Source organism: Erpetoichthys calabaricus, chromosome 15, assembly GCF_900747795.2.
Source record: "Erpetoichthys calabaricus chromosome 15, fErpCal1.3, whole genome shotgun sequence".
Classification (NCBI taxonomy): Eukaryota; Metazoa; Chordata; class Cladistia; order Polypteriformes; family Polypteridae; genus Erpetoichthys; species Erpetoichthys calabaricus.
In genome coordinates, this window is record NC_041408.2 from 13,325,898 (window position 1) to 13,346,758 (window position 20,861).

General features: G+C 37.4%; 1 protein-coding gene across 2 annotated transcripts in view; it reads left to right on the forward strand.

The window, feature by feature from the left end:
- Positions 1–18,836, forward strand: part of igf2r (insulin-like growth factor 2 receptor) — a 116,203-nt gene extending 97,367 nt beyond the window's left edge. For both annotated transcript variants that reach the window (XM_028820866.2, XM_028820867.2), the window contains exons 40-47: positions 1,725–1,861; positions 3,229–3,343; positions 5,426–5,572; positions 8,864–9,048; positions 9,397–9,583; positions 11,527–11,661; positions 13,407–13,476; positions 17,101–18,836. In XM_028820866.2, the coding sequence (XP_028676699.1) occupies positions 1,725–1,861; positions 3,229–3,343; positions 5,426–5,572; positions 8,864–9,048; positions 9,397–9,583; positions 11,527–11,661; positions 13,407–13,476; positions 17,101–17,556 (1,432 nt within the window). In that variant the 3' untranslated portion in view covers positions 17,557–18,836. The remainder of the gene's footprint in view (positions 1–1,724; positions 1,862–3,228; positions 3,344–5,425; positions 5,573–8,863; positions 9,049–9,396; positions 9,584–11,526; positions 11,662–13,406; positions 13,477–17,100) is intronic.
- Positions 18,837–20,861: the final 2,025 nt, after the last annotated feature.

Consider the following 20,861-nt stretch of genomic DNA (forward strand, 5'->3'; position numbering starts at 1 on the left):
TAATTATCCCACAGAATACTCCTGGCAGGGTTTATTCGTTTTTTTTTTTTCTTCTTTTTCTAGAAAAAAAAAAGTACTTTATTTTTATTCTGTTAAAAGTTTCATTTTGTTTTGTTTATGTGAGCCACCGTTTAATAGGTTGAGTTGCTGAGATGTTTCTTCGTTATTGAGGGACATGTTACCTTTCATTGCATCACTGAACGTCATTAGAACATCGTTGGCACGTCGCTTAACTCGTCATTCATTGTTTCGATCATTTGTGGAAACTCTAAACCTTACTTCATGTGCTTCTAATTTTGTTATTCTGGATTCAAATCCCTTGATTTTTCCTTTCTGACAACAGTATTGCTTAACTTTCTGGTTTGACTTTCTCAGCATTGACCACTGTTGAGTATTTTGACGGTCGCATTTCCTGGTCTCAAATATTTATTATCTTTATGTTGCTCGGAAACCTGACAGTACAGTAGGTTAGAACAGCACTAGTATAGAAACCTCATCAAGGACTTTGTTAAATGGTGCGACTTAAACCACCTACAACTGAACACCAGCAAAACCAAGGAACTGGTGGTGGATTTTAGGAGACCCAGGCCCCTCATGGACCCCGTGATCATCAGAGGTGACTGTGTGCAGAGGGTGCAGACCTATAAATACCTGGGAGTGCAGCTGGACGATAAATTGGACTGGACTGCCAATACTGATTCTCTGTGCAAGAAAGGACAGAGCCGCCTGTACTTCCTTAGAAGACTGGCATCCTTCAACATCTGCAGTAAGATGCTGCAGATGTTCTATCAGATGGTTGTGGCGAGTGCCCTCTTCTACGCAGTGGTGTGCTGGGGAGGCAGCATTAAGAAGAAAGATGCCTCACGCCTGGACAAACTGGTGAGGAAGGCAGGCTCTATTGTTGGCATAGAGCTGGACGGTTTGACATCCGTAGCAGAGCAACGGGCACTCAGCAGGCTCCTATCAATTATGGAGAATCCACTACATCCATTAAACAGTGTCATCTCCAGACAGAGGAGCAGTTTCAGCGACAGACTGCTGTCACTGTCCTGCTCCACTGACAGACTGAGAAGATCATTCCTTCCCCAAACTATGCGACTCTTCAATTCCACCAGAGGGGGTAAACGTTGAACATTATTCAAGTTATTGTCTGTTTTTTACCTGCATTTTTTATTACTCTTTAATTTAATATTTTTTGCTGCTGGAGTATGTGAATTTCCCCCTGGGATTAGTAAAGTATTTATCTATCTTATCTATCTTATCTATCTATCTGACTTGAGCACTCCAGTTAAACAATAGAAACATTGGTTTCACGTGGCATGGCTCCTACAACTTGACTATCTATATGCCCTTATGGATTCCCTGTCATTTGTCAACAGATGTTATGGGTTGAAGATATCCTTTGACTTTGTTCACATGTAAATGAATCTGGATATTGGAAATAATAGTATGTATGATCTGTTGAGTCAGCCTTCACTTCCCAGCATTTGGCTACTGACTATTTGGGACTGTGTATTTTTGTAAATATTTCCTGTTTGCCTTGGCCATTTTTATTATTTTTGGATGTGTATGTTTTGAAAACTTGTATACCAGCATTGTTTATCCTGTTTCAAGCTGAGTAAAGCTGGTTTTGCTAAAGTACTAAGACTCAGCCTCGTGTTTTGCGGTGCAAGACAAGAGACTCACACGTCACAATGTATTTATCTGTTTATTCGTTTCTTTAGATATTACTTGAATCTTTGCCAGCCAGTTCATGGTGGCCTCACAGACTGCCCTACAAATGCTGCAATCTGCCGAAAAACTGAAACTGGAAAAACGCAAATGCTAGGACTTACCCACACCCAGCAAATTTCAGTTCAAGGTATGCAATCACATATTCTTTTTTGTGGTTAGAGCTTGAAGAGCAACTTGAATTGATGCATTGGTAGGGGGTGAGTGTTAAACACAATCTGATTTGTGGAGACGCTATTTATTAAAAATGCTTTGGAGGGTACTTTACCTGTTTCCTAATCAAAATATTGTATTTATTTTTAAAATATGTCATCTGTCATTATTTCACTTTGAACATTGCAGACATAGTACAAAAATAAGCTTCCGGATTGATTTAGTAAATTTCGGGTAGCATCAGTTCTCCAAGAGTATCTTTTAACTCCTGAGCTCAATTTTTAAACACATGTATAGAGTGAGTAAGCTATTAAGTTCAATTGCTTAGCAATAACTCAGACAATTAAAGGTGCTGTAGTGAGAAGTCAAAGAAAGTGTCTTCCATGTTGAAAACAGCAGTTTTTAGCAGAAAAGTACATGAAAACATAAGACATCTGTGTACAGATCAATCAGATGACTAAGGTTACATCCATAATTCTGTGTTTTCGATTAAAAATGACATTTTAAAGAAAAACAATCAACAGCTGTACTAGCGTTTTCAGAAATAGTTTATGAAAGTTATCTCCATCCACACTAAAATGAACGAAAGTGCATATAATGTAGACGCTCGCTATCACTCTTTCAAGAGATGGTAATACTGCCGGCCATGGGATTTATTGCAAGACTAAAGTGACCGGTGAACTTTTTGCCTTTTGCGCATGTATGCCGCATTTTAACTGTACAAATTGCAATTTAGATTCATACAGGTAGGCAACCAAACAAGCACTATGGAAAGCAACTCTACTATGCCTGCTATGTTAGCATATGGTTTTCTTTTGTGAAGGGTAACCAATCAAGAAAGGGATATGTAATAAGCATAAGCAAATCAGAGCACGATTAGTCTACTGTTTTAAAAGTCTACATTTCCACCCATCCTTAATGCAACACTGAGCTGTTTATGGCTCTGGAGAGCATTTTCAAAAGTCAAAAAGGGGTTAAAATTGCTGGGATATTAAGGACGAAAGATGGAGACTAATATCTGTGCTTTTAAACAAAACCACAGTAATGTGAACGAAGCCTAAGACCCAGTTTATACTCCTTAAGTTTGCTTTCAGTAGTACTCTGGCAGTTCATTGACACTTCAATATATGAAGTTACAGAAAACTAAATGACACAGACAAGGGAAACAGCCAGGGAATATGTCACATGCTGTTTCAGTATGCTGTGTTGTAAATAAGAGAAGAAGTTTCTTCTCTGTACTGGCAAATTTTTAATCTGATATTGTTAGCCCTGTTGGTAGTACTTTAATAGTTCTGATAGTCCCATCAATCTTTACTGAATGCATTTTAATTGTATTTACTGCAGGTGATACGATTTTTGTTAATTATTCTGGAGGGGAAAGTGTATGTGGAAATACTCCAGCAAAAACTATTGTGCAATTGGAATGTGGAAAAACAATTGGAAAGCCATCTCTTCATCAGTAAGTATGGCAAAGATATTGGTGACCTTCACTTTGCCTTTTGTACAATATATGCAGTTCTGTCTTGTAACATGTAAGGTAAAGAAAGTTAAACCAGTTAGCATTAAATCAAGATTAGTGCAGTGCATCCTTGGGCTGGAAGAAGGGGTGTGTGATCACGCAGTTAATTGTCAGTTTTACCTCCATGCTGATAATTGGTTAAAACAATCAACATGATGCCTCCCTTAAACCCATGGATTAATGTTTTTTTTTCTCCAATTATCAAAACTGATGTGGTTTCCTCACCTTTACTGAGAAATGCTGTCTCTCCTGCTCTTCCCAAGCCTAAAAACAATATGTCAGGGGCTTTTTATAGAAAACTAAAAGACTAAAATAAATATCTCATCAAATTCCTACCATGTGAACTTTTGTCTTGGCCTTCAGTGCAGCTGCAAACATGCTGGTCTGATAGTTTCTCTCAATCAAATGTGTATGCTCAACTGCTAAATATTTTATGAAAGTACGGTTTTTATACATTAACTTCTCCTCTTTCGGTTTGTGTCCACCAACGGGTCGAAGAGAAGCTACCCTGATATGTATGACTTTGACAGTTTTAAGTTAATTGGAAGTGCACAATGAGAAGTATGGTACAAACATCACCACGTTGGGATACATGCTTTATATCAATACAAGCATCCATAGTGCCAGACAAATTTAGGACAAGACTATAAATGTTTGTTCACATAGATAGACTGGTAGATTGCTGAATTTCTCCCTTCGGACAAAACAAATAATATAGATACAATTCATAAGTTATGTGCCTTTTTCTAGAGGATAGAAAAATCCAGCTAATCTTTAGTAATTTTATGGTTTATGTTGTTTGTTATTGTCTTTCATCTGTCTGTTTGTCTATACTTGCATATATCCATCCTCTGTTATATTTATGTTATAAATAAATAGTATTACTTTCACGTTTGTTGTAATAAAATAAGTCTATTGCCACGTCCAGACCACAACAGTGAAAGTGTTACTGTAGACTTATGCCAATTTATGAACCTTGTTTATAAATTGTAGTGATCTCTTCATATTTCTGCCATCTTAGCTGGGAAGTGAAACAGAGATCACTCATTCAACCTACATTTAATTTGGCATAGAAGAAAAAGGACTGGGTGTAATTCAACAAGAGTCTGGGTGGAATAGGTGAATTTTTGTGGCGTATGTCGCTGTCATTTATAAAAAGTCCTACCGTGACAGCTGTGTAGAGATGGATGAGATCCGTCCATAAGCAATTGAAGGTTGCCCTGGTGGTGCCACTCCAATATGTTGAAAATGCTGACAGATGGCATGGTAGTCTCGATTATTTTTTTCTTTTTTTCTTTAAATGGTTAGACTAAAGTCTTTATGCAAATTACAGTGGGACTGCACTCCACTATCTCTAAAGAAAAGTCTCCATTGGGGTACTACAGTGGAAACAACAGCCTATAGATTAAACCCAAATGCATCAACTAAAATATACATTTTTTTAAGTTAATCCATCTTTCTGAGAGTATGGTGTAAATGCTTTAAACGTGAGATAAATTTGCCATCATATAGAAGTTTTCAAGAGCACATGTCAGAATTCTCATGAACTACTTAATAAAGAAAATAAATACAAACATGCAAACCTGAATTATCCACCGACTCCAAAGTTGTCGTCGTATAAGAGTGTTGATGTATTCAAACACACGAGAATCGGGATTAACGTTGAAGTGCAGTACTCTTTTAATAAAAGCATGTAACAAGTTATAGCAGTATACCTGTATTTATGAAGCACATGGGCACATTAGTCTAGAAAGGTTGTTTTGTGTGTATACTGATCTGGGAATACACTGGATAACTATTGTACCATTGATAAAGTGGTGCCACTTTGAAAGACAGCAGACAGCTTGGAGATGGCAGCTGGGACAGCAGATTAAGGTGCAAAGCTCCGCAATTGATGCAGTGAGGCCATTTGCTTCCCCATTTGTTTATGGCCATTTGTCTATGCTTAAATTTAAAAAAAAAACCAATTCAAACTATTGTAGAATCCATTCAGATCTATAAAGCATTTTTTCTGTCTCATAGTATTGACAAGGAAAGATGTGAATTCTGGATAAACTGGCAGACACAGGCAGCATGTTCTGTGAAGCAACAAGAAGTACAGATGGACATGGGTAAAATTACTATTCCAGGTACCAGAACAAGCATCTCCATGGAGTCTTTGTATTTCAGGTAAGAAAATCCATGAGTGCACTCTATCAATATTTATCTGAAAAACTTCCAGAGGTCAGCTTACTGTTCAACCATCTTAGTAAAAAGTAGTGTTGATCACCAAAATTTGCCAAAGCTTTTTTTTGCAGCGAATATGTTGTGTTTGTTGGTGACATTGTTTGCCGTATGTTCTCCTGGAAATTTATGATGTAACAGGCTTATTTAAACGTTTTCTTCCAAGTTTGCTATCGTTCTTTGCAAGACTAACGTGACATTGTAGAGCTGTAGCAGCCATGTGCAGGACTTTCACGCATGCTTACTGTAAGATTGCTGACCTCTGTTTCATGCATGCGTGATTTCACACGTGTGTCCAGCCAGTATTGTACCCACATACAAAAAAAAAAAAACAAACCTTGCATTATTTTCCTTTGAGGGGGTACATTAGCTGGCCATAATGTGAGTACTGCCACCAGATCCTGGAGAGCTGCCCTTACAAATCCTTTTGACTTGTATAGGCAGCACATGGCAAATTTGAATGCAGAATTAGCCATGTGCTGCACTTTCAAGTCAAAACAAACCTGAAAGAAGTTCCACTCCTTCCAGTCAGAATAAGACCCTGTGAAAAAAATAACAACAACAAAAAATGTATTACTGTTTACAAGGTGATTCTTTCTTCTTGATGGATGAAGAAAGTTTAAAGTATACACTCAGATTTGAAACAAAAAAAAAAAAAAAACATGTTACAGCTGTTCCTAGAGCCACAAATTCAAACAATGGAACAAGCCAGTCCCAAGTTGCTGCATCGTCGCATGGCCAGTTTGTGGCCCAAGGTTGGAACTTTGTGAGCTTGAATGATATATGTATATCTTTTAGTTATTGCCAGTTTGTGTCTTGTGGTACATTGTGGTTATCCTTCTATGTATGTCTTTTATTGTTTGTAGAACGGTGGCACTTTGATTAGCACTGTTGCCTTAAAGCTTCAATAACGTTTTTGGGTATAGTAATTGGGCCAGCATAGTTGACAGATGCTTCCCTAGCCCTAAGTAACACTGAAAAATCCTCTGAACCGTTATAACGAACTCAAAACTAGTTAATTTCCTCCTTCCTCGTTGGATTCAATTTCCCCAAACATTTCAGTGATTTCACTGAGCTCATGATCAAAGTGAACTCCACTGTGTTCTCCTCAATAGTAAAGGGTAATTTATGCATGTTTTATTTCACATTTCTCTGTGTCATTTATAATTAGGTAGAGTCAAAATGTGAAAAGGCTCTAGAAGGAGATTGTCTTTCGAAGGCCAGAATGCTGAAGGAAAGCAAAAAATGAACCCAGAAATCCCTGCCAGTTTCTTAGCTCTTCTTTAGAATGGCTTAAAAGTATATAACATAAACCAAGTGCAGAATAGTTGAAGCAGTGACATTGATATTTCAAGAAACCTCTAAACATCTCTGAGACGAGGCAAAGATTAGCATGACTTTCACATCTTTGCGATACTATATACTACTGCACTGTTTATTCACATTATCACTATTTTGTGACTCTTAACAGACACCTCAGATATTTTTACAACCCCAGTCCCAGAAAAGCTGGGAAGCTGTGTAAAATGTAAATAAAAACAGAATGTAATGATTTGCAAATTTCATAACCCCATATTTTATTCACAATAGAACATATCAAATATTGAACATTTTTCTAATATTCCCTCATTTTGAATTTGATGGCAGCAACACGTCTCAAAAAAGTTGGGATGGGAGCAACAAAAGGCTGGAAAAGTAAATGGTATTAAAAAGAAACATCTGGAGGATCATTTTGCAACTAATTGGGTTAATTGGCAACAGGATTGGGTTTAAAAAGAGCAGAGGCAGAGTCTCTCAAAAGTAAAGATGGACAGTGGTTCACCAATCTGCAAAAAACTGCATCTTCAAATTGTGGAACAATTTCAGAATAATGTTCCTCAATGTAAAGTTGCGAGGACTTTAAATATCTCATCATCTACAGTACATGATAATCAAAAAACTGTGTGCACAAGTGACAAGGCTGAAAATCATTATTGGGCGCCCATGATCTTTGGGCCCTTGGGTGGCACTGCATTACAATGAGGCCTGATTCTATCATTGAAATCGCTGCATGGGCTCATGAACACTTCCAGAAATCATTGTTGATGAATACAGTTCACTGTGCTACCCACAAATGCAGGTTAAAGCTCTGTCATACAAAGAAGAAGCCATATGTGAACATGATCCAGAAACACTGCCGTATTCTCTGGGCCAAAGCTCATTTAAAATGGACTGAGGTAAAGTGGAAAATTGTTCTTTGGTCAGATGAATCGAAATTTGAAATTCTTTATGGAAAACATGCACACCGCATCCTCTGGACTAAAGAGGAGAGGGACCATCCAGCTTGTTATCATCACTCAGTTCAAAAGTCTGCATATCTGATGAGATGGGGGTGCATTAGTGCCTATGGAGTTGGCAGCTTGCACATCTGGAAAGGCACCAGAAATGATGAAAGGTATATATAGGTTTTAAAGCAGCGAATTATCCTGTTTAGATGAGTTTATTTTCAGGGAAGGCCTTTGTATATTTCAGTAAGACAATGCTAAACCTAGCATACTGCATCTATTACAGCAGCATGGCTTAGTAGTAGAAGAGTCCGGGTGCTGAACTGGCCTGCCTGGAGTCAGAACCTTTCACCAACTGAAAATATTTGGAACATCATGAAACGATTCCTCTCCCAAAAGTCCAGCAACTGGTTTCCTCAGTTCCTAGATGTTTACGGACTGTTGTTAAAAGAAAAGGGGATGCTACACAGTGGTAAACATGGCCCAATACCAACTTTTTTGAGATGTGTTGCTGGCATCAAATTCACAATGTCTTCATCCATCCATCCATCCATTTTCTAACCCGCTGAATCCGAACACAGGGTCACGGGGGTCTGCTGGAGCCAATCCCAGCCAACACAGGGCACAAGGCAGGAAACAATCCTGGGCAGGGTGCCAACCCACCGCAGCAATGTCTTCATTCTTTTCTTAAAATGGTACATTTTCTCAGTTTACACATTTGATATGTTTTCTGTGTTCTATTGTGAATAAAATATGGGTTTATAGAATTTGCAAATCATTGCATTCTGTTTTGATTTGCATTACACACTGCATCCCAACTTTTCTGTACAATAAGGGTTGTATGCTTTTTATTTAATGGCGTTTTTTGGTGTTATTCCAAGAATAATTTATTTACATCTACGCACTGGGGAGCTTACTTAACAGAAATCACATCAGATAAACCTTAATTTTTGCTTTTCGTTTCGTTTTCTAGTTTATATAAAGCGTCTGGTGATATACGGCCTAACGGAGATGCATACATCTATGATATCCAGTTGTCCGGGATTACAAATTCAACAGTGAGTAGCTGCATTGGAGCCACTGTGTGCCAAGTGAAAACTGGAGGTCAGCAGTGGAGAAGGATTGGCTCAGTGGGTTCAGCTAGATACTACTTTAAAGGTAAGTTCTTTAAGGTTCATAACCAATACAGTAGGTTTTAGATTTGCAGAAAAGTTAGTATGGTTATGAAGTTATTACAATTTGCATCTGTCTTGTTAAAAATTATGCTTATTCCTGTTAATTTCCTATGATTTGCTTCAACAATGACTTCCATCAAATATAAAAATTACAAATGCAGTCAGAGCATTGTTTAACTTAACTTGAATTTAGCTCTTGTAATAATGTACCAGTGGTTGAGGAAAGAGTTTATTTACGTGACTAACACCATGTACCTAGAAGTGTAAATAACACAAAAGTTTAGAAAGTGAACTTCACTGCTATTTTAAAATGACTTGCTTTCTTTTTCAGATGACAACTTAGACGTGCAGATAACTTCTATGTCTTCTTGTAATCGAGAGAAAACTAAGATGGCATCATCGACCATACTGTTCCACTGTAAACCCTCAGCTGGAAATGGCATCCCAGAATTCTTCATGGAAACTGATGACTGCCAGTATCTGTTTCTATGGTACACCTCTGTAATTTGTTCCCTCACGTAAGTACATTTCTTAGATTTATAAGAAAGTAATCATGAGGATTGTGTGCATTAGAGCAGGCATGTCAAACTCACTACCATTGGTGGGCCGCTTCGACTGCCATATGTGCGTAAGCGGGCCGCACCGTAACAAATACTATTATACAAAGTTACTGTAGCTTTCTTTCCAATACTGAAAACTTAAAAAAAAAAAAAAAAAAATTTAACACTTAAAAGTTTAAGAAAAGCAATTTATTTCCATACAATCTCCGTACAACAGCATACAATTACAGTCTTTGCCTCTTAGCTAGGTCCTTATATAGGAGTCTTACAGTCTGAGATCTATTTGTTTTGTCCTGACACTTGGCATCTCTTGTTAGTAACCAGTTCGTCAATATCAGGCTTGAAATCTTGTGCAGCTGCAACTTTTATGAGGGTTGAAAGGTGCTCGACGGTAAGTCTTGAGCGATGTGGGGTTTTGGTAGCTTTCATTAACGAAAACAGTTGCTCACAAAGGTAAGTGCTTCCGAACATAGTCAGTACTCTCGATGCCAACTTATGAATCTGCACATACGAGGGTGGCAGGTAAGCATATAAGCCTGGCACACCAACTTCGTTGTATTTTGCCTTCAGAATAGAATCTGACTGCAGTTCAGTCAATTCCATTTGGATATTCCCAGGCGCATTCTCAACGTTGTAAGAGTATGGTTACCTAAACAGTGCTAAAGTCCTGTTCGTGTGAACTGAAATCACGAAAACGCTCACTGAATTCATTGCTCAGTAATTCAAGTTGGAAAACAAACACTCCAAAAATCTAATTTTACTTTACTTTGTTTACTTCAAATTTTAATAAAATAAGTCGATATGCAAAAAGCCCCCTGACCTACACTAATTTTACAAGCTCAAAATCACAAAAATTTGTTAATAAACAACTCACCAACTTCTCGCGTCCACTTCAGATCTTCAGGTGTAGTCTGCACTAACTATTCATTACAGTACTAGCACAAAATTACGTAAAAACTAGAGCAAAAAAACGTGAAAATATGTGAGTTAATTTTACTCGTGATGGTCAGTTCTGCCCAGTGGCCAGTCTCAGCAGCCCAGCCAGTAGTGTAGCCTGCCAGGCAGCTGCAGCCTAGCACTTCAGTTGCGACATCGCGGCTCATTAACTTTGGTCAAGGCTCGTGAAGGGGGGACAGTGTCATGCCTAGGGTATCAAGGAGCTGACGCCGTAGCTGCAACTATACTAGCAGATGACGTTTCTGGTACCGTAATGCCATGGGAAAATGCGCTTTTGTCAGAAAGCGGAAGTAAGAAAAGTCAATAAGTAACGCCTAAGATGCAGATTGATTCAATCACAGACGATGGTAATCATTTTGTTCAAGTTTAGTGCTAACTAGGATCTTTCATATGGGCCGCACAGATTTCTGTTGTGGGCCGCATGCATGTTTGACATGCCTGCATTAGAGAGAGGCAAGTTGTGCTCTCTGCTAAAATTAAGCAATGGGAAAAACTAGTGAATTGTGTTGAATTTGTATAAAAACCTTTGTCCATATGATTTTGTACTGGTTAAAGGCTTTGTGCAGCTTTATAAATACGTTATTGCCACAAAATACAGCAGATTTGATGTTCATGTATAAATAATGTTTTTAAATGCAATGTGCCCCAAAATATAACAAGATGACCAGGCTAAATCATAATTGGTTATTTTATTTTCTTCCATCACATAATTTTTAAATCATCTGTATTAAGACTCACAAGTTGTACTGGCAGAGTGTAACATCAGCAACATAATTTATTAATTCTTTTGCGGCAGTATGATAAACAAATACTGACATTAACTGACATCAGATTTTCTTTATCAGTTTCTGTTGGAAAATGCAGACAAGAGTCCCTGGATCATTGTTTTGAAACTATGTACATGATTCTGTGAAATAACTAAAATGCTTGTTTTCTTTGTTTAGGTCAAATAGTTCAGTGGATGATGAGGTGTTTGGGTTTTCGAGACGCACGCAAGCTGTTGGTACTGTTCTGAGTTTGCTGTGTTTGGTGCTTATTGTGTGTCTTCTTGCCTTGCTATTCTACAAGCGAGAACGAAGGTGAGCATGTCTAGCTTCTGTTGTTGTGTTTGCATCTCCATGAAAATATCGTCAAAAGGCTGTTCATTTTTAGCCACCTCTTTATTATACTTCTGTTTTTCTTTCTTTTAAAACTTCAATCCTGCTTAACTGAAAAATCACAGAACAATATGATGGATTAATATTATGTGGAATGGTAGAAAATGGGTGTTCTTCACAAGTCTAATTAGAGGGACTTCTTCGGGAAGAGAGGACTTTAGCTATACTGTCTTATCTGGCTGGTATTTTTCATCTTTCCTACAATCTTTGTCATCTTCCACATCTTAAGAGCCAGTCTCTTTCGCCAAAGTCTTGTACATCAGTATCTTTTATGTCTGCTGCTACCTGATCTGCTCTCTTTGCCTGGTTTGTAATGCATATATGCACCATTTTCACACATAAACGATACTAGATTTTAGGACGCTGTCCAATCTGTGCAACTGATTTTGGGATCATTCTGAGGTCATGTTTGTCTTTACTGACAAATCTTAGTTTTTACTTTGAAAAATGAAAACAGTTTGCCTTGAATAATGATGACAATATGACACTTGTTAACTAAGGAAGATTAAACTGAGCCACATCTTTTGTCCGCAATATATACAACAAACAAATCATAGCTGCTTTAACAGTTTGACCTATAGCTTCTTAATGAAAAAACTCAAATGGTTACAGTATTGCACACAATTACCTGATCAACTCAAAAGACTCCCAAGTCTCATGTGCTATAAAATGTTTGCATATGTAGATTGGGCAGCACTGTAAAATGTGATGTAGTGTATGCCTGCATGAAAATAGAATACATGTGTGGGGCAAATCAAGCAGGGGCCGTGAACTGGTAATCCCACCTTTTGATTTATTTATTTTTATTTTTTGACAAGCCCACATGACAGTTCCTTTTCTTTTTTTTTTTTGCGGGGCAGCAGGAGTGAGTATGCTACCGTTTGTTCCATGATGAACACAAATATGAACCAAAGTATTTTCAATACATATTTCCGGGTTTTTTGATTCAGTGAAGGGAATTTCAGTTTCTTAAAATGATATTTTTCATTTTTGCTTAAAGTGACTACTGATATTTTTATACAACTTATTTTTTTTTTTTTATCAATTACTTAAAAACTATAAATGTGTTATTCTTCCTCTTATTTATTTATGCTTCAAGAAGCTTGAGCTCTGTTTAACATTTCTGTCAAATTTATGCATTTTTGTAATTGAAAATAACCACGCTGCCTTTTTAACCTGCCTAAGAAATGTTTAAGTTTTCAAGAAAAGACAAATGGTTTTGCCTGTTTCCTGTATTATAATTCATGTATTAATCAGTGGTGGCGAATATGATTATTATTTAGAGGAGAAAGAATTATGTTTTAAACACCAAACCCACAGTTATTATAAGATCAAATTGTTCAATAAATTAATTTTGGACCTTTTTACAGTGTCCCTGAACTCTGTCATGAGAGTTGAGTATTAAACTCATTTATGAAAGCGTCTTTGTCATGTTTAATAGCTAAATGGAAGAAAAGTTCAACTATGTGACTGTGTTGTGTAGCTGCTGATTTCAGTTTTGAGTTCTGATAAAACGTTTTTCTAATAGAAATGTGTGAACACTATTAGGTTGAAGAGAATTTAACTAGTTTCTATAGTTGACATTTTAATATATATATATATATATATATATATATATATATATATATATATAATATTTTTTTTTTTTTTTTTTTTTTTTAATTTAGAGAAACAATGATGCAGAAAATTTCCAGTTGCTGCCGAAGAGGAACAAATGTCACCTATAAATACTCCAAGGTATGGAATGAACACTTTATCACTATGTCTTATCATATTTGACAAAGTATTGCTTCTTTTGTTGTAGCCAAGAGTGTCAGATTAACTTCTCATACTGTTGCAGATGCCATTAAGGAAAAACATTGAGATAGAAGCAGCACCTTTCTGTTTTTAGGCACATGGTGTGTAAAATAGAAAGCAAATATTTTTAGGCACATGGCATATGTCATACCTCTCTGGCAGAAAAGGTAGAAAGCTTGATTTTGCATATTACAAGGACACCATTGTTCTAATATATGTATAGTATTGAACTGTATGACACATTCTGTATTTTACAGTATGATTGCTAAAAACAATGACAATACAAAAGGTATAGCTCAATGTGCTTTACAAGAGGTATAAATAAAATGCAAGAAATTAAGGGCTTAAAGTTACAAAGAAAATAGATAAATTCATACATAAGTACACAATAGAAAGGGACAAGTCAGTAATAGAAATGTTTAAGGCCCTATGTATGGCTATCAGGTAAGTACAGTTTAAGTCTAAGGCAGGGATCCTCCGCTCCGGCCCTGGAGGTCTGCAGTGGCAGCAGGGTTTCGTTCCAAGCAGTTTCGTAATTCGAAGCCTGGACTTCCAGATAATGATGCCTTGTCTTTAATTAAATAGCCTGTTAGTGCTTTCATTCTTCTAAAACAAATTTTTATCACATTGTAGATTTTTCATTTTCTGAGATCATTTATTCACATTTTTGTGGTCTGGAACAGATTTGTCCCTCTTTGCTTCTCTCTTACTTATTTTAAAACAGTTTTTAACATAGATATTTCATGATGTGTCTGCACGGGCTTTAATGGGCTGGTTCTTTTCTCATTTACCTCTCTACTTGGGAATTAACACATCACTTAATTAGCCCAGGAGTCCAATTAAAAACAGAAGCTGGTGGGAACAAAAACCTGCAGCCACAAGGGGGCCACAGGACCGAGGTTGGGAAACACTGATCTAAATTGAGTTTTATCTGCCATATTCAAAAGTAATAACTATAGCAGTATCAGTGTCATTAATATAAACCAGAACAAGTAATGGTCCTAGGACAGACCCCAGTGAGACTCCACTGATGACCTGTACTGTTTGCCTCCTGCCGGTTAACCACTGAGAGATCCGACTTTTTATGTTACCTCCGATCCCTGTAGCTTCTGTGTTCTTTTAAGGCATCTTATAAGATATGCTAACCAGACAGACATTTTCTGTTTTTAAGCAAAAAAAAAATTTCCACTGTGTCTCACTGGTGGATTGACTAGTACACCCCAATCACATTCTTCTTAACCCCATCTTGATAAGAAGAACAAGTCAGAAGTAAGATGAATAGGCCCTTACTGTAGACTGCCCTGGATGACAAATGTCCATTCCCAGCAATTTGTAATTATTTCTAAATGTATTTTAATTAATATTTATTATTAAGGTGCACATACAGTCATTGGATCCGTGCTTATCACGTCACTCAACTTACTGCACAATTTTACAAATGCACTTGTTGACATCCTGAAGTTTTTTCTCCATTCATTACCTTTTTTGGAATAACTCTTCCCCCACCAGTCTTCGCTTCTCATACATATCCAGTGGCCACAAGTAGTTGCTGTTCACAAAGATCAAACTCTTGAGGCAAATGCTTGGGCAATCACATCAATCACATTTCCCTTCTTTTGACTGAAATAATCTGTCTCAGTATTTCAGAAATTGTTTAGTTTATCTACAGCTCTGTGCTTATCAACACAACCTCAGAAGACAAGAGACCCCATGCTTGTTTTCAGGTTCACGGCAGCTAATGTTGTTTTACATTTTTTTGTAGTTTTATGAAGCCTGAGCATTTTACCAAGGGAAACGGGTGTTTTTAAGAAACCAGTTTCTGCCTTAACCGGGTTACTAACTTTATCCCACTTTTGTGTATGAATGTAAACACACTCGATGATCTAAGCTTTTAAGTAAAATTTATATTTGTTTTACAACCAATAGCAGCACACATAAGCGATACACAAAGTATTATACATCCTGGGTGGATTAAATCTTCATTTCATTAAGATTCTCCAGGTAGTTACAAATTGGAATACCTCTAATTGAAAATGAAGAGGGGGCTCTTTTCTAAGTGTCCAGCATCTAAGAGACAGAGCTCCATGAAAATGTCAGTTTTCTGTTGAGACCAAATAAAGGCCCATTACATGTCTTCATTTTTGCAACTGAGATGAGGTCCTTACCAATGTCAGAAAACAAGCCACTGAACTAAAACCTCCATGAAAGCATTCATTTCAAGTGAACTGAGAGTATTCCTTTCAAAACAAAGTCTAATAAAAGGCAGCCAAACTCACTCCCTCTTCTTGTCCAGAATAAGCACATACACACACCTGGCTTCTTTGCTGCTACCAGGGAGGATGACATTTTTAATAGGTTCTGAAAATGTTACAGAATCATTAGGTCTAAGTATAACAAGGTTACATTCCCATGGGAATCGAAACAGCACTTTCTAGTTAAGCAAAATACAATGAATTGTGCTTTGCCTTTCAGCTTTCCTGGAATATACTGTAGTCCTGTTAAGGTTGATGATACCAAGATAGGTGGATTAGCAGATAATTTGGAATCTGTTATATCATTACAGAAGGACTTGGATAGCAGACAGGCTCGGGCAGATTTGTGGACGATGAAATTTAATGTCAGTAAATGTAAAGAATTACACCTAGGAAGTAAAAATGTGAGGTTTGAATACACAATGGGCGGTCAGAAAATTGAGAGTATGCCTTATGATAAGGATTTAGAAGTCATAGTGGACTCTAAGCTATCAACTGCCAGACAGTGTCCAGAAGCCATTAAGAAGGCAAACAGAATGTCAGGTTATATAGCGCCTTGATGTGTGGAGTACAAGTCCAAGGAGGTTCTGCTCAACCTTTATAACACACTGGTGAGGCCTCATCTTGAGTACTGTGTGCAGTTTTGGTCTCCAGGCTACAAAAATGACATAGCAGCACTGGAAAAAGTCCAGAGCAGAGCGACTAGGCTGATTCCAGGAGTACAGGGGATGAATTATGAGGAAAGAATTAAAGAGCTGAGCCTTTACAATTTAAGCAGAAGAAGATTAAGAGGTGACATGATTGAAGTATTTAAAGTTATGAAGGGAATTAGTTCAATAGATAGAGACGGTTATTTTAAAATGAGTTCATCAAGAACACAGGGACACAGTTGGAAGCTTATTAAAGGTAAATTTCGCACAAACATTAGAAAGTTTTTCTTTACACAAAGAACGATAGACACTTGGAATAAGCTACCAAGTAGCGTGGCAGACAGCAAGACTTTGGGGACTTTCAAAACTCGACTTGATGTTTTTTTGGAAGAAATAAGTGGATAGGACTGGCGAGCTTTGTTGGGCTGTTCTTGTTTAGATTGTTCTAACACTTTTAGGCTTATGCCTATCACCTGAAATCTGTTAGCTGAAAAAGTTGAAGTGTCTCCCATACACTAGGCACGCACACTTAATCTTTTTATCGTAACTTGCTCACCCCATCGTCCTTTGCCTGTATTATTCTCTACTTGTTAATCAGAATGTATTTTATTTTATAATCTATTAGGCTAAAAATATTTCAGACAGTGTGTATTTTTCTGTAGATAAACACGGATGAAGATGTAGCAGAGGATGAGACCGAGTGGCTGATGGAGGAGTTAGCAATGCCAGACTCCTCCAAGTTACCAAAGGAAAGTAAAGAGAATGGCCACATCACCACCAAGGCAGTCAACCCAGATGTGTTTAGTTCTTTACATTTTGATGAACTGGACAGTGAAGATGAGGTGTTGACCGTCCCCGACGTCCACATTCACTCTGCGCGACTACCATCCCAGAAGAAGCAGTTGTCGAGTGACACTCGTCAAAAGAGAAGGGTGGCGCCAGGCAGAGCCTTTCAAGATGGAAGTGATGATGATCTGGTGGGCCTTCTAGGAGAGGATGTAGTAAAGAATATCTCGCCCAAACAGAAAGAAACATCTCGCCCGCAGAAGAAGAAATCAGTGCCCTTAAACGTGCCAAGCTTCCACGATGACAGCGATGAGGATTTGCTCAAAGTCTGAACCTGTGCCATTAAACTTGTTTCGCCTGCCAGACATAACCAGTACTCTGTCAGGAAACTCCCTCAACCAAATTATTCTTTAACCTTTATTTTTGTATTTAATTTCAAAAGGGAAAATGTATCAGTTTTGCTGGTTATAAATATATTTAAGGACAGCTTGAGCCTCTCCCTAAATTAAATACACTTTACCAGCAACCAATGGGACACTTCATTTTTTTATTTTTTATTTTTTTTGTCAGGTTGGCTTCATCTTTGATTATTCTGACGTTCATAATTCTGCTGGCTGCTGATGTGAAAGGCACTCCCAACAGATCATTCACAAAGAACATCTTGTATTTTTATTCAATTTTGAAAACAATATACTTGATTTTATGTATTTATTTAACAATATGACAATTTGGCTTTGCCAAGTAATCTTGGGATCGGTACTCTGAAAACAGGAACACATCCATGCATGGCAGTATTTTTCAGGGGTTGCCAATTTCTATGTAGCACATGAACGTTCAAGCCATTTTTTGGGTCATTTTTGAAATCGTATTTCTATTTCCTCCTTTAGTGGAATATAAACAAATTAGACCCCCTAAAATATACATTTAACATGCTATCTAAAGTGGGAGTGAGCAGCCCTTGTGCAGTTTAATATGCCACATATCATGGGGATCATCACCTTAAAGCATTGGGCATGAAAAGAAAGCTGCACTTGTATCGTTATACTGTATGTTTCAGAAAATGCCCTGCACAGATCAAGCACGTTTTTTGTCATGGGCAGTTAACTTCTGTAGGGCATGGTGCAACTCAAAATGGAGGATTCCCGCTTTTTAATGGGTTTGTTTTCCTTAGGTCGCTTTGACAGTAACGGGCCATGCCACATAGTGTGCACTTTAGAATGACCAAATGAAGGTTGAAATGACATGACTCGACTGTCAACAGTTTTACAAGTGCAAAGAGTCCTTGCCAGCGCTGTTGACACGGTGACATGTAGTTTATTTTTGTTTTTTAAACACACAAAGAAACACCAGACGTGTGCATCTTGTATTCTCCATCATGCGTCTCAGTTGAAGGTAATTCCTGTTGGAATGCGTTTTGGTCCTCCTACTGAAGTCACGTAATGGAAAAATTTTGTTGATTTTAATTTTATTTTTTTTTTGTGCAAGGGAAGGTAATATTATGTTTATCTCTTTATTTTTTGATGTTTTTTTGATTACTATTTAAAAAAAAAAAAAAGTTTATTGGGTGTAAGGAAATCATTTGCGTAATTTCAATAAAAAAAAATGAAATTTCTCATACCATCCTGCAGTTGAGCTTTTTATGTTAAAGATTGTCTTTTCTAAATAATTTTAAGAATGACAATGTTTTGGAGTTGATTGTTTCCTTCCTTACACTTATTGTGGAGTTACCTGTCTTTTTTTGCCTTCTTGTGCCTTCAGGTTAATGTGAATCCTTTCTCTGTCTGTGCTTGGACCTCTTACTGTGTGTGATGTTGGCTTTAAAGCTAGTGATGGGTGACTTACAAAAGGATTTGTTCTTTTTGAAAAAAATTTTTTTCAGTAAATCGTACGAATTGATTTGAGAGCATGACAAAATCGATTCAGCGGAGCTCAACGGGAGAGCGCAGGAGCATGCGTTTCCTGCACAATCTCATCAGTGTCAATTGTAGATGTTTAATGGGCAAGAACCACCTGAATCATAAGTTTCGACTCGCTTCACTTGTCATTCTTTTGAGTTCAAACTATATTAATAACAGTAAATGAAATCTCTGCCTCTGATGATTCTCTCATTCATCATACAAGTGCAATAAAGAAACATCACATTTATGTTAGAATGTATTGTTTCTTTTTGTACAATTTGCTATTGGAAACTGAATATATAAACCAGCATTTCCCAACCTGTGGGTGGGCCATGGCCGACCCCAGACGAAATAACATACTCACCCCGTTCCCCCACATTGTTCAGACGGTTTTGCTCGATTCACAGTTGGATCATCGCTAATCCTGGATGACCTCGCCAACTCCCGTTTTGACAAATGTGCTTGATTCATCAAGGAGAAAAAGCACTGACAATCGCATTCGATTCATTTAATGTTCTTTTGATTGCCCTGTGCTTTGATGATCAGGCTCGATTTGTAGAGGGGGGACCACCCAAGTCCCTCCACATGATCATGGAGGGGACCTGAGGTGGGTTGTGAACACACTGAAATGTTTAAAAAACAAACTGGGTCATTACACCGCAAAGTTTGGGAAACACCGATATAAACACTATTAAAGTTAATATGCTTATGTCTCAATGTACATTCAACAAATTAGTCACACAAAACCGATCCTTGTAAAATATTTTTTACTTTGATTTACATTTTGTGTTTCTGTTTATGCAAAGATGGAGAACAAGAAAGACTTGGTAACTAGAAATATCTTAACATTAATAGCACAAGGTTTTTTTTTTTTGATTTATCCACAACCTTGGACTGTTAGGAAGTGCATGATGCTGACCTTTATACACTTTATAGCAATAAACTGGCAGCCCTACATCACAAACAGCAAACAATGACAGCACCCTTGACAAAAACAACATGATGTGGTTAGAAGACATATTTTAATAACCTTTTAAATCAAGAAAATGATCAGCCCTTTAAATTCCTTGACCTCGAAAATCTCCAGAATGATACCTCCTTTATTTTTTAGAAGCCAAAGGCTGAAATATGTAAAACGAAGTCCAGATCATGACTGGTGTGGTCACTGAACAATCTATGCATGTTTTATCTCATTAGAATCACCCAGACTGACTGCAACATATTTGGCAACTTTTGTTCGATCTGTCCCAATTGGGGCTTAACTGAATGTCCTCTGCCTGTTGTCTTCTCTGTGTTATGAAACGGACACCTCTTCTGTGGGCCTTCATTATCAGTAGAATGGCATGCATACCCTCATTGAACCCCACAAAAGAAGTTGGCCTGCTGATGATTTGCATTTTGTAAGGGAAAGCAAAATCAGATTTGTGTCTTTCTGCTAAAGAAGAATTTCAAGTTTCTAGTGTAAATGCAATGCGTGTTCATTCGGGGTTCGTTCAGGGTATTTTATATCGGTTTAATCACATGGTCCAAATCATTGGCAAAGGAGCGTCTATGGACAGTTGTATAATAAGTGATCAATGATTGATTGCTGATGCTATCGCCTAATCGGCACAAGCCTGGTGTCTATATGGTTGTAACTTCCAAGTCTATCATCTCTTCTTGACTGAGTATTCAACTTTAAATTTTAAAACGCTAATTTGTTACTTCTATTAAATGCATAATTCTGCACCAGCATCCTC